General features: G+C 33.2%; 1 protein-coding gene across 1 annotated transcript; it reads right to left on the bottom strand.

Annotated features, from left to right (window-relative positions):
- Window positions 1-7,699: 7,699 nt before the first annotated feature.
- LOC142622312 (transcription factor MYB1-like) lies at window positions 7,700-9,386 on the bottom strand. The gene is made up of 3 exons (XM_075795764.1): window positions 9,185-9,386; window positions 8,746-8,875; window positions 7,700-8,326 (listed from the first exon to the last, which is right to left on the bottom strand). Exons 1-3 carry the CDS (start codon window positions 9,315-9,317, stop codon window positions 7,786-7,788), a joined length of 804 nt encoding a protein of 267 aa, XP_075651879.1. The 5' UTR covers window positions 9,318-9,386; the 3' UTR covers window positions 7,700-7,785.
- Window positions 9,387-14,579: the final 5,193 nt, after the last annotated feature.

Raw genomic sequence — 14,579 nt, 5'->3', positions numbered from 1 at the left:
AGGTATGAATAGAGGTGCAGATTTGTTTCAGCAAGGTGTTAGATGGACGATTGGGAGAGATAGCAACTTGAGTTTTTGGTATGATCCTTGGATGAAAAATGGCTCCCTGAGACAGCAAATTCAAGGACCTCTACCTAGGAGGGTAGCGGAGTGGAAAGTTAAGGATATAGCTTCTTCTGAGGGGTGGAGGTGGGATCAAATTCCCTTTGATTTTCCTTCTTTAATCAAGCTGGAAATTCAAGCCATTCCCTTTGCTCTAGCATCTTCTAGCAGAGATAAAATTATGTGGACGGAGTCTCCACTTGGGGAGTTCAATCTGAAAAGTGCTTACAGATTGGCCTCTGGCTCGAATCAAAACTCAAGCTTTGGTGGTCAATGGATTTGGAAACTAAACACTCTTCCAAAAATTCAATTTTTTCTTTGGGGTTAATGGGTGTTTATTTGCTAGGGGAATGGAGGTTGATAGCCGGTGTCCTCGGTGTCTGAAAGAATCTGAGACTATAATTCACGCTCTTTTGAACTGTGATTTGGTTAGACCGATGTGGAATGAGTTGGGAGCAGAGGGTGTTGATAGGGACTTTTTTGTATCAAATCTGGAAAATTGGATGGCAACTAATGGCAAGTCCGAAAAAGCTATGAATGAAAATCAGCCTCCCTGGAAAATCATTTTTTCTTTTGCGGTGTGGATTATTTGGAAAAACTGGAATCAATGTGTTTTTAACAATAAGGCACAAAATCCTCACATTGCAAAAGAAATCATGAGCAACTCTGTGGAATATTTCTTTTCTGCTTATCCAAGGAAAGTAAAACCCCACATGGTGATTAAGCAAATTCACTGGGATAAACTTGAAGAGGGGTGGATGAAGCTAGATACAGATGGGTCGTCTTTGGGTAATCCAGGTCTAGCGGGTGGAGGTGGTGTCATTCGAGACTAGACTGGCAGATGGATTATGGGGTTCTCCAGAAAAATTGGTATAGCGTCGAGCCTAATGGCTGGGCTGTGGGCTATTCGGGATGGACTTTTGCTTTGTGTGGATAAGAATCTAGCTATGGTGGAAGTTGAGCTGGATGCGAAGGCTGTTGTGGATATGTTAGGGAATCCCCTGTATTCTAATAGATCGATTTCGTCTCTCCTGGAGGACTGCAGGAATCTGATCAACAAATTACCTCAAGTTCGGATAAAACATTGTTATCGTGAAGCCAATACATGTGCAGATTTCATGGCGAGGAAGGGGATGGTTCAAGACTAGAGTTTCATTGTTTTTAAGAGTCCCCCTGAGGATATGGTTGGTTTGGTTGAGACTGATCTTATTGGGGAAAGTGTGGCTAAACGTTGTACTGAGATGAGTTTTGTCTCTTAGTTTTTCTTTTTTTTGTATTCCTTCTGACCAAAAAAAAAAAAAACAAATTGCATAAGTAGGGGTGAACACAATTCCATAGGTAACACTACTACAACAACAAAAATTAAATAATTTTTTTTTAAAAAGCCCCAATTGACATTAGCGATTATGGGACTACGGAACTAAAATTTCAAACAATCACAAGCACATTTTCTAACTCCTTTGCAACTATTCTCAAAAAGGGGAAAAATCGTCAAATAACTTAATCAACTACACAACTCAAATCAAAACACAGCATTCACTTCTCTCCTTTTTTTCTCTTTAGAGAGAGAGAGAGAGAGAGAGAGAGAGAGAGAGAGAGAGAGAGAGGATATGTCATTGGAAGAGAGAGGATTGACAGCGTTATTTTGGCCCAATCAACAGCTCGTCCTTAGAGATGGAATGAGATGAGAACTTTGATCTTTGAGTTTTGTGAAAAATGAGTGAAAGAAAAATTAGAGAAAAGTAAGGAAAATCAATGAGAAAGTACAGGAAAACCAAATAAATTAGGGTTTGTGATTAGTTATAACAAAAAATTCAAGTTTTTTTTAGTGCACTCTCTCTCTACATTATTTTCTTCTATATATTTTCTCATATACGTTATCATGGTTCTATGTATCACATTCTCTAACATTATAGTGACAGCCAATCCTTTGCCTCGTTTAGTTTCATGTGATACACTTATTTAAGATTTTTCTGTCTAAAAGGGTTGTCTCCAATTTAGGAGAGGTAAATGATAGAAAATTGGCAAAAATACTATTTTGATCCTTACATTTTGGAGTCACAGTCAATTTAGTCTCTACATTCTTGTAACAGTCAATTTGGTCCCTGTTATTTTTAGCTTGTAGCCATTTGATTATTGCCATTAACTCACTAACAGAAAAATGCTTACATGGCAAACGGTTTATATTGTTAGCACACATGTGGCTAAAATAATAATATTATATTAAATAATTAAACATTAAAAAAAGCTAAATAAGCATTTTAAATGAAAAAAAAACGCCATGTTAGAAATAGAAATCTTTTTAATCTTTTGATTGGAAGAAATAGAAATCTTGACAAAACTAATTGAAAGAAAAATACAAGGAAAATGAATTTTGAAAAAAAAAATCATCAATTTCTTCTTTTATTTTATATTATTTTTGTATTTTTGCTCTTTCTCAGCTACCAAACACAACACTTTCAATTCAACTCAAATCAAATCAAACAAACCATGGTGTTCATCAAATCCCAAAACACTCCCTCCATTAGTCCATCACCACACCCACATCCCCATCTCCCAACTCCCACCCTATCCCACCGCTGCTGCCATCAGTGGGCATTCGGGGTTCTAGGATGGGTTTCCGTCTAGGCCTTACGGTGTTAAATCTATTGTTGGATTCGAAACAATAAAACAAATCTGTGGTATTTATTAAGAGGTTACAATTTTGGGTGGGTTTAGCTAGCCTTCGGTAATTTTTGTGTTGATGGTCCAAGTGGTTTTGATAGTTTTGTGATTAGCGTTTGATTTCTAGGAAAAGGGATGAAAAGTAAAGAACAAAAAAGAAAAAGTGAGTCTTGATAATTGTGTGATTAGTGTTTTGTTTCAAATTGTTGTGCCACTGGACATTGTGTTTGGTAAATAAGAAAGTGCAAGAATACAAAATAAAATAAAAGAATTTGATGGTTTTTTTATAAATTAATTTTCCTTATTCTTTTTTTTTTCTGGCATTTTTTTTATTATTACTGAAATGATTATGTAGCTTTTTTAATGTTTAATTATTGAGAAATGATATGTCCACAATATTTTTATAACATTTTTACAAAAAATTTTAAGTGGCAAGTTGTTACTGATTGTTATTGTTGGGGCAAAAAAGTAATCTTAGTTTTAGAATCAAATTTGAACCAATAACAACTAACCACCTATGATTTGTTGTGGACGTAGCACATTTCTTAATTATTTGATTTTATGTTACTATCTCCGTCCCACTTTGTTTGTCCTGTTTGAAGAGTTAAACTTTTTAAGGGAACATTATTTATTATCTTGTCTGTTTTATAAAAATGTATAAGTTTCCAAAACTATCCTTAAATAAATTTATCAAAAAATATTTTTGAAAATAAAATAGGAATATAATAGGAACATTAATAAATTAATGACTTTTATTTTTAGAAACAGGATAATATTATTTTGGGACATCCCAAAATAGAGTAGAAGACAAACAAACCGAGACGGATGGAGTATTATTTTAGCCACATGTGTGCTAACAATGCAAACCGTTTGCCACATAGGCTTTTTTTTTTTTTTTTTTTTATACAAGATAGAATATCTACTCTAGCCTAATTTAAGTGTATATGTATGTGAAATTCCCTCCTAGAGACTTGAATCCCAGCTATTACCTTCCACACCCCACAAACACTTATACCTGTAAAGTGAACATCGCACTAAGGATGTGCGGTGGTCACGAAAGTATTTTTTATTAGTGAGTTAACGGTAAGGACTAAATTGATTGCAAGTTGAAAATAACATGAGCCAAATCAAATCAAAATGTATTACTTGGACAAAGAAAGCTTACCATTACACCAAGTTCTGACCCCTAATCCTTAATCTTAAATAATTGTTCATCAATACATCTAAAAGCATTCATGATCAAGTTTCACACATTTATGACTTAATGTAAGAATTTGTAAGTCAATGACATTGTCTAGAATGCGTAACAATTGAACTATCAAAATATTCCAAAGTCTATGCTCCGAAACCATCAATTTGTGAAATGTCATCAAAAATAAAGAAACGAAATAGCAACACGTGATGTGTGACATCAGTGTTCCAATTATCCATTGGGCCAGCGTAGCGTGCGAGTAAACTTCTAGTTTTGTACCTTTTTTCGGAATTATTGTCTAATTAATCTTTGTGGTTTTGTACTTTTTAGAATTATTGTCTAATAATTTATTTGAACAACTACAAACAGCTAGCTGTCACTACTGTGTTTATTGTTGTCACTACTATAATTATTATAATTAATTATTACAGTAATTATTTACTTTGTGCGTAGGTTTTTTTATTTTATTTTTTTGCTGAGATACTTCGTGGGTAGGTTTAGACTTAAGAAAAAGAGCTCGATTAATTGGACCTTGGAGTTGACTAATAATCTTCACCCGATGTTGCTGGGGGGCTTAGAGACAAACCGAAGATGCCGGGCTTAATAAGTAGCTCAACTCCTCCACATTAAGCAAGGTTTTATTTTTTAATAATGCCCACGTTTCGAATGCCCCATTTTTTTGAGTGTCATACTGTACTAGTGAATCAGATCGAGATCGTCGGGGAGCAAGGACAACCGTGGGTTCCATTTGACTTCTGATTATTATTCTAGTGCTTCAAATCCTTTCAGATGCTACCACTTAATTTCTTAAGGATTTTGCAGGTTCTTGGAGATTGTGAATTTAATAAGAAATTGTTTTTTTGAGCATTACTGAGGATGGTTTGGTTGATCAAGAAATGATTCGTTTTCTGCAATAAAGTAGTTCGAAAATTGTTATATAGTTAGATATTTTTGGTCAAAGATTTACTAGTGCCAGTGTTTTGTTGCATTAATTGAACAACCTCTCTTCAAAATAATATAGACCTTTCCACTACAAATGAACTTTTAGCTAAAGTATTAGATATATGTTATTACTCTAAATTATTCATGATTTTTGTTTTGATAATTTCATAGGAATTTGAACCTTAGACAATGGATATTTTTATTAGAAATATTAGAACCTTAGACAAATTATTTGAGAAGTTTATTTACCATTAGGAAAACTCTAAGTTCAGAATTCCCTAACTTTATTTTTCAACTTTTACGGTTCATTTTCTATCTATGTGTTTCGGCATCATTTTTTCCTGAGCCACAAAAGGCCCAATCTTGAAAATCCAAACCTGGTAATTAACAAAACTTTGGAAAAATAACCTAAATCATGGCATAGGCAGAGAAACCTCATTCGATAGAACAAAAGATAACATTTCAAGAAGGAACCTACAAAGGGTCCAATGGCCAAAGACTGCCCCAAATTCAAGGTCGGCTCAAGCATGAGATAAGTAGGCAACCTCCTAAGGCCTCTAAATCTTTACCAATAGAGATGTCCATGTACCAATAGGTGTATTAATTAAGCCTCAAATATTCACCAATAAATAAAAAGTAATTTTTCTAATAAAATAAAAAATAGAAAAAGAAAAATATTTTCATTAGATGAAACAATAATTGTTCGTTTTTCTCAGTTTGAGAGTGTAGAACTCATTAATCTCCCCAACACAAATATTGAAAAACACATTGATCTCCTACTAGTAAATAAATTTATATTTAAATTTTATTTAGAAATATTGTTCGTCTAGAATAAGCTTATTTAGTTGAAATTAAAACTTTTCACTGAAAGTTTATCTGTAGATAAAACTAAAAGGTAATTGAAATAATATCAAAAAGTGCAGTGTGACCCATGAATAATAGCAAAAATAAACTATATAGTAAAAAAAAAAATTGAATTTTTAAGTCGTGCTAAACGCTCACTAAATAATAAATATATAATTTTATTAAAATTTTCAACCAGAATTTTTTAGTATAGCTTCACTCAATAAATTTCCTTTATTTTAGTTGTATAGTCATTAAGTAATACAATAATTTTGTTTTAATTTGTAATTTCCATCTGAAAAAATAAATTATAAATGAAAAAAATACAAAAATTAAATGAATCTTTTATTAATATTTAAAATATAAATATAAGTCCCACTTAAGTTAGTCGCCTTTACGTCCTGCCCAAAAATGAGCCATAACAAACAATTATATCCAACCCAAGATCTTCATTGGGTTGCCTAGCCTACAACCCAATCATGCAAAGTGTCCAACTGACTGAAAAACTCTCAAAATATGGAGATGCTCTTTGGTTGGAAGGGGAGTGAGTGTCATTATGGTTGTCTGCCACACTCCTTTGGTGTTGTGTTTGTTAGGAAGTAGTAGTACATGCAGCACCAACAAGGATAAGGCAAAAGTTAGCTACAGCATGCATGTCTAGACCCTTTACAAATCCTTAAGCTTATCACCAAGATGAATTGGCCTCTACCAATATTTATTACCCTAAACTACCCCCATTTGTTTTTACTAAACTAAACCAATCTTTAAAATTTGTCACATCACGGTTTCATCTTGTCGAGCAAAGGAATTTTTCCTCTCGAAGTTTAAACCACAAGCAACTTTCAATCGTTCAATGATTACTCATCTCCCCAAGGTTGCTATTTCAAGCTATTTGAACCAAAATATGGGAAAGTGTGTACCATGGGCGGGAATCAACCTACATGTCCTTATAATAGAAGGAGAACCCAATGGGGAAGAACAACACAGAAACACAAGGAGCAACCGCACAATGAGCTGAGCTCCAAAACTAAACTTTTCAAGAACAATCCATGAATTAATTATCATATCGCATCCTCCATCAAAAGCCAAAAACTACTCTACTCTGGCCAAAATATCCATAAAACTTAGAAAAATACATGAGCTTCATAATCTATGACCTGCACCATTCGAACTCACTCTCTCCCACAAAAAACCCACTCACCTGTTTGATTTCTTTTATGCTTCATAATCCATTTTATGTTTTACCAATTCCAATATGTGATGTGTGTGATTTTTTAAAAAAAATTTATTTATTTTGTTGGAAAAGAAAAGGGAATATGTTCAAATTATAATGAGTGTAACCTAAAGTGAAAGACAAAGATGGACAATATTTTTATTTGAGGTTGACTACACGTTGTCCCTCCACACAAGTCTAAATTTTTTATTTTTTTATTTATTTTTTATCTAATCTTTTTGAATGTTTCTCGTGTATCTCGGGCAAGGTTGGCGCCTTTCTAGCTGGGTCTCAACTCTCAAGGGCCATAGAGAATATTCTCACACATTCAATAATGAATGATCTGCGCAACTAAATATAAAAAAGTGATAGTGTATACGGAGTGAATAGACTAGTGAGAGTAGCTGTATGATAATTATTACTTATATAGATATTATAAAGTATTTAAAGAAAAATGAAAGAGAATAATTTTAAAACTACAAATTATTTCACAATTTTTTTGTCACAATTTTGACATGATAAATTATGAGTAGTTAACTATATCACTTACACTTAGACTAATAATTTTTTCTTTATCAATCGCACTTTGTTACATCATAATTGTGACAAAAAATTGAGAAAAATTATGTTGTTGTAGACTTTTCCAAACGAAGAGGGAAGTCGAATTTTGAACGAAACATTTTATCTTACTCGTGGAAATAACAATGACAAGGTGATGAACTTGAATGCTAGTAGCCTCACCCTAGGTATAATAATGAAATTATTCGAAATCTAGAATGTTTAAATGACCAATAATATATGCAAACTGAGTTTAAAAAAACAACACTATTTAGATTGTCCATTCCTCGGCTGATTCTAGAAAAGAAGCCAAAGATCTGAAATCTGATTCCATGCTAGCTTGGACACTCCAATTCTCCGACACATCCTTAGGTGACAAAAGTGCGTGACTGACAAAAGCTGGTTTGCTAACATCTCCTTCTATCAAACTGTTCATATTAAACATTTCAAAATCATTGAGCTTTGTGAAGTCGGAATTAAGAAAATCTGAAAGGCCTATTTCTCCCACATCGAAATCCATCAATAAGTCCAATGAGTTTTCCTCTGTAAACGTGGATGGTGATAACCCATCGCTGGATCCGGAATGTACTTCAATGCTGTTCACCACGTTGCCATGCATGGATGGACTTTTTTCCTTGCTGTGTATCACATCTGGGTTTTGTGATTCATCAACTTTTCGGGTTATTGCTTTCTTCTCAGTTTTGCTATGGTTTAGTGGCTTCCGTTGTTCCCGCTTAGCCAAAATGGTGTTCCAATAATTCTTGATTTCATTGTCTGTTCGCCCTGGGAGTCTCCCAGCTATCAAAGACCATCTATAAAAATCACACACACGTCAAATAGAGTAAAAATCTATTCCTTTTAATGGATATGAATTTTCTCTCCTTACCGATTATCCATTTTACATTTTAAATATAAACATTAATAAAAAATGAGATTATAACATGAAATTATAAACATTATAGGTATAAAGTGTATAGTTATGAACATGATACAAAATTTTCCACATTTCAAAGTATAATAATGTTGAATGCGTCTAGTTAATATATGCCTTAGAATATGCATTAATCATTTATTTTAAAATTTTTTTATAAAAAACTAAAAAATCAGTAATTTTTTTATTTTTCTATAAAAATTTTCTAAAAACATATGTTAAATTATGGTCTACGTACAAAAGTTTTTAAATTGTGTGAAATATCGGATAAAAAAATAATAGATATATCATGCACAAGACCTGTTGCCTAAGAGTTTGTGTAGCCTGATGATAAGGTCTTCTTCATCATTTGTAATGCTGCCTCTCTTGATATCAGGTCTCAAATAATTCAACCAGCGAAGCCTACAACTCTTCCCACATCTCTTAAGCTCTGCACATGAACAATTAAACGTCATTTCCATGAACAATTAAAATTCCTATTCCTAGTAAAAGCAAGCTAAGCTTTTTTTTTTTAGATAATGCAAACCTAATTGAAGATATACTCTTACATAATTTAATGTATTTTTTTCAAGCAAAGGAACCACCTGCATCTTTTCTTTTTAATCTGTATTAGCTTTCATGAACGCTCTTCATGGTTTTCTTCCCACAGCAACCTAGCTTTTTTCTACTATCTATAAAGTCTAAAATAATGCTAAAAAACTTGCAGTTAGAGAAGTGAAACCATCCATTAGTATCTAACCTGTGTCTTTGCGAACTTTTTCCCACTTTCCTTCTCCATGGGCTTTGATGTAATCTGTGAGTAACTTGTCTTCTTGAGCTGTCCAAGCCCCTTTATTTAGTCGCTCTTTAGAACATGAAGGACTCCTTCCCATTTCGTATTTAATCCGATGTAATCTCTCTCTCTCTCTCTCAAGTTTCTAGAGAAATTTGCAAATTTGTTTCCGACATGCATGAAGGTGGGGAGATCGTTTTATAGAAGGATTAGTCGGTTTAAAAATGGACAACCATTTTACAATTCATGTAGGGTCGTAACCAGTAGGATCTGAGAATTACAATCCACACGATCTGATTTTGATTCAGCTAGACAACAAAACAATATAATATAATTAATTGAAGTATCCAACGTGTTTCAGACTTTCAGTCGCGTGAATGTGTACATGGATTGGGAATCGAAATGACCCCATGTGATAAATTTATGGGTTCAACTTGTTACAAATTGTTCACACAGTTTTACCGTTTGTTAGGATGTGTTATTTAAATAATAATTTTTATTGTTTAAATAATATAATACTTATTTTTATAATATTTTTTTTATATATATTTTTACAACACTTAAGTAATATTTTAGGGTAATATTATCAAACAGGTCTTTAAATATATTTAAAACACAGTTTTAGTTGTGTACACAGTTTTGAAAAAAATTATGAGTTATTTTTTGCTTTTTAATTTTTACGTACAGCTTTTTAAAACTTTATTTTGTTTTTTTTTTCTCTTTTATAAAATATAAATAAAATGTTTTTTGTAAAAAGTCAAATAAGTTATGTTCTCAAACAAATACTTAATTGTGACTAAGAGAGGGTTTGGATAGCGTGTCTGCGTCCAGCCCTCTGCATTTTTTTTTTTTTTTTTTTTTAAGACCAGCGCTTAGTGCACTGTTCATGGGACATGAACAGTGCACTAAGGCATATGAACAGTAAAAAATAGTGAACAGTGTTTTTTACACATTAAAAAATTATTTTGCTACAGTGTTTTCAGTTTTCAGTTTTCAGTTTTCAGCAATAAGTTCTATCCAAACGGACCCTAAGTGTGCGTGTTTGGGTTAGAATTAAAAATTAAAATTATTTCATTATTCAACTTATTTTTGTTACTATTTATGGGCTCCATTACACTTTTTGGCACTATTTATGAGCACCACTGTACTATTTCAATTAACTTTTATTTTTATCAACAGTACTTTTAGCAATAATTTTTTAATTTCAACAAAATAATCGGTATCTAAACACACCATTAAGTCATGATTTCAGAAACTTTTATTAGGAGTGTGCAAACCAAGTTGTCTCTAATTTATCACTAAAAACTAACAAATTCATCCATTTTAATATAAGTGCATGGTCCAAGACCCCCGCCATTTGTCGAACAGGCTCTGGTACTACGTGGATTTTTTTTTTTTTTGTTGAGAAACTAGTAGTACGGGGATGTAATAATATGGTTCTATATAAATTATTAACCAATTAAAAAATGTTTTCAGGGACCATGGGATTACGTATATCATAGTGTTGTAGCGGGATCACAAGATTTATGCTTTTATATAATATGTTAATGTTGATGAATTAATTAAGTTATTTTTCTTCTACTAGGTTTTTAATAATCTTATTCAGCTACCATTCAGATTATCTCTAGTCTATACAGACTATACTCTTTCAAACTAACTTTCACAACGTGGTCTAGAAACTTGAAAGTTCGTTGCTCCGCTCTCTCTGGTGAAAATGATCCAACGACTCAAAAAGAGAGGACAATTAAAGTACCAATAATTGCTCCTTTTATGACATGACCGGGTACAAAGTCATGATCAGAGAGAGATTTGGGTCAATTATGTCATCAACTTTGCCCCATTGCACCCAACTCCTTAACTCTTAAGACGTGTCCTTATATGTCTTAAAATTCATAGTATTTTTAAATTCAAGGTACGTACAAAATTAATGTTAATTTCTTGTCTTTTCCTTTCAATTTTTCGTGCAATATTCATGTAATAAAATACATAAAGTCAGACACAAAATGACGATCATCCATATGTGCTTTTTAAAAGATTATCTTAGCTTGCATATGGGATGCACTCTCACCAGGTGGGAACACAAGAACATGACATGGGTGAGAAAGGAGTTCTATTGAAAAATATGTACCTCTCTCTCTCTCTCTCTCTCATGCATTTGTTTTGTGCACACCTTTCATCTGCATTATCGATTATGAACAAAGGGACAAATAGAACAATTTCATGTGATTTTAACAACGTAAATGACAGATGTGTGTACAGGAAATTCATACAAATTAAAGAGATTTGATAATATAAAAGTATGCATAAGCGTGTAGCTTTTATTTTCTTAATACCAAATACTGAAATAATAAAGGATTACTATTAACTACAACGTAATGATAGTCTAATCCAAGCGTATCTAGAAGTGGTATATAACTATAGTCTATATATGAAATGGTGAGATCAAACCTAATGAAATAAAGCATGTATAACAATTTATAGTTTTAAAAAAACATCATTGCAGAAGCACTTCTAGCTTAATTCATGACTTTCACCAAATTAAGTTTGTAACATTTAAATATTGTTGGAGAATTTCACACGTATCATATATGGACGTGTATGAATTATAGGACAGATCCAGGCTAGCTATTGGCTTCAGTATCTTCTTTGCCCTGCCCCCAAAGCTTATTATTCTGGAATCTGGCACCATGGTTTCTCTCCTCTTTTGTCCTTATATACAGGCGTACGTTTTAGGTTTGGATTTTATCGATCCCCATTCACAATGACGAGCCACTTGCAAATGATGCCTGGTACGAAAATTCAATTCTCTCGTCTTTTGTCCTTATATCCAGGCGTACGTTTTAGGTTTGGATTTTATCGATCCCCATTCACAATGACGAGCCACTTGCAAATGATGCCTGGTACGAAAATTCAACTCTTTTTTGCTTTAATCTTTAACGTGGAATAAATTCTTCATAGATATATTTATTATAATGATTTTCTTCTTTTGTATCACACTAGTGGAGTGACAATATGTAGGGGGAAAATTTAACAAGTGAACAACTTCATTCAAGTGTACGTAAGAGCCCATATAAAGACGAAAGCAATATATTACATTCCGTTTGTTTTGACAGAAAATGGGAAAATATTTTCGGGACAACAAAGAGATCGAAAAGGTGGGGATTACACCTATGCTATCCTCCAAACTCAGCCAAAAAGATTATCCAAGATAATTGATTTCTCTTCCTATACACCAGAGTCTTCTCCGACAGCAGGTTGATGAAAAATACCAGCGATAACTTTCAATCAATCTTTACCGATAAGAATTGGTAATGAACAAAGTAGAAAGACATAAGAAATCCCATTACTTTGTTTTACTAGTTTCTTTTCTGTATGTTTGCCCATTCATTGATTGTTGATGCCCGATTTGTCACGCTTTTAGGCCAACTAAAAAAAGCCCAGTAACCCAAGCAAGTCAATGGGTCAGGCCCTAGAAACCCCAAGTGAAGAGGAAAAAAAAAAAAGATAATAATGCCTTAGCTTACACTTAGGCAAGAGAGAGAGAATATGGGGAAAGAATTTCTTGTAGCAAATTACCTTTAAATGGGGGTAATAAAGTGGTGACCGAGGATGGTCTATCCTTCCTTGAATGGGGAATGAGACTATAAGATGTTATCTAGGGTTGTAAGCGAGCCGAGTTTTATCAAGTAGTGCATGTTTAAGCTTGACTCATCAGCAAAAATCAAAAACTCGAATTTGGCTTGAGCTTGTAACAAACCTAAAAATAGTGTTTAAACTTGAGCTCGTGGGAATGCCAAAAAGTTTGAACTTGACTTAATTAATTAGTCAAGCCAAACTCAAGCTTAATATCAAGCTCAAGCTTGAGCTCAGGTCAAGTTTTTGAACTTGAGATCTAAAAAAAATTACATTATTAAATGCTTAAATCTCTAAAATTAAGAAAAAAAAAATATACTCATTTTATCATGCATCTAGTCTTACCTATGATTAACTATTATTCAAATTATTAGCCGCGTTTATAAAAAAAAACGGCTATAACTAACCTATAGCCGCGTTTAAAAGAAACGCGGCTATAGACCAAACCTATAGCCCCGTTTCTTAGAAAGGTGGCTTCAGACCCAACCTATAGCTGCGTTTTGTTAAACGCGGCCATAGGATAGGTCTAAAGCCGCGTTTCTAGTGCTTTGAGCTGCGTTTCACGTCCGGACTATAGCCGCGTTTATCAAAACGCGGCTATAGGTCCAGACAAAAATTTTTTTTTTAATCGGGTGCTATGTACAGTAGAACAAATTTTTTTTATAAGGGAGGGTTATAGCCGCGTTTCACAAAAACGCGACTATAGGTCCAATCAAATAATATATATATTTTAAAAAGATGACTTGTATATCCAAATAATTTTTTTTTTTAATATAAGGGGGGGGCTATAGCCGCGTTTTCAAAAACGCGGCTATAGGTCCAGTTAAATAATATATATATTTTAAAAAGATTACCTGTGCATCTGAATAAATTATTATTTTTTTATAAGGGAGGGGTATAGCCGCGTTTTCAGAAACGCGGCTATAGGACCAGTCAAATAATATATATATTTTTTAAAAGGATGACCTGTGCATCCGAATAAATTTTTTTAGTATAAGGGAGGGGCTATAGCCGCGTTTTCAAAAACGCGGCTATAGGTAACACCAATAAAAAAGCCCAGAACCCACTTTCCCACCTACCCCCACTCTTATCTTTTCTTTCTTTGGTCAGTGTCTGCTTTCCTGGGTTCTTTCTTTCTTTCTTCTCTGCAAGTGACGCCGAACTCCCTTCTTTCTTTTTTTTTTTTTTTTTTTTTTTTCCTTCTTCACTCCAACACAGCTCTTTTTTTTTCTTTGTTTCTTTGCTGCTGCTTCTTCTTTTCTTTTTTTCTCTCTTTCCTTCTTTTTTTCTCTCGTTCCTTCTTTTTTTCTTTCAACACAACGCACACTCCTCTCACCGGTATACTCCACACCACCATGTACTTCATTTTTCAAGCAAGGGTCACTGGAAAGCTTCATAAGAAAAGCTAAAGGCTCACTCATCTCTACTATTTGAGGTAAAAATTCTCTAATTTTTTTATGGGTATTATACTTTTTCTAGAAGTTATTTTTGCTATTGTGTTGCTGATATTGTGCTTATGTTTAAATAGATTTGTGTTCTTGAGCTTTTGTGTTCTTTGAATGGATTTAGTGTTAAATTTGAGTTGGTTTTGTTTAAATTTGGAGCACGTTGCATTTGTACTGTCAGTATATTGTGTTTGATTTTCAATTTTCTGGGTGTGTTTGATTTTAAATTTTTTGAGTTTGTGTTTGATTTTGAATTTTTTGGGTTTGTGTTTAATTTAAAAATT

This window comes from Castanea sativa, chromosome 1, assembly GCF_040712315.1.
Source record: "Castanea sativa cultivar Marrone di Chiusa Pesio chromosome 1, ASM4071231v1".
Taxonomy (NCBI): Eukaryota; Viridiplantae; Streptophyta; class Magnoliopsida; order Fagales; family Fagaceae; genus Castanea; species Castanea sativa.
The sequence above is the reverse complement of the archived record's forward strand: the minus strand, read 5'-3'. Positions and strand labels throughout refer to the sequence as shown.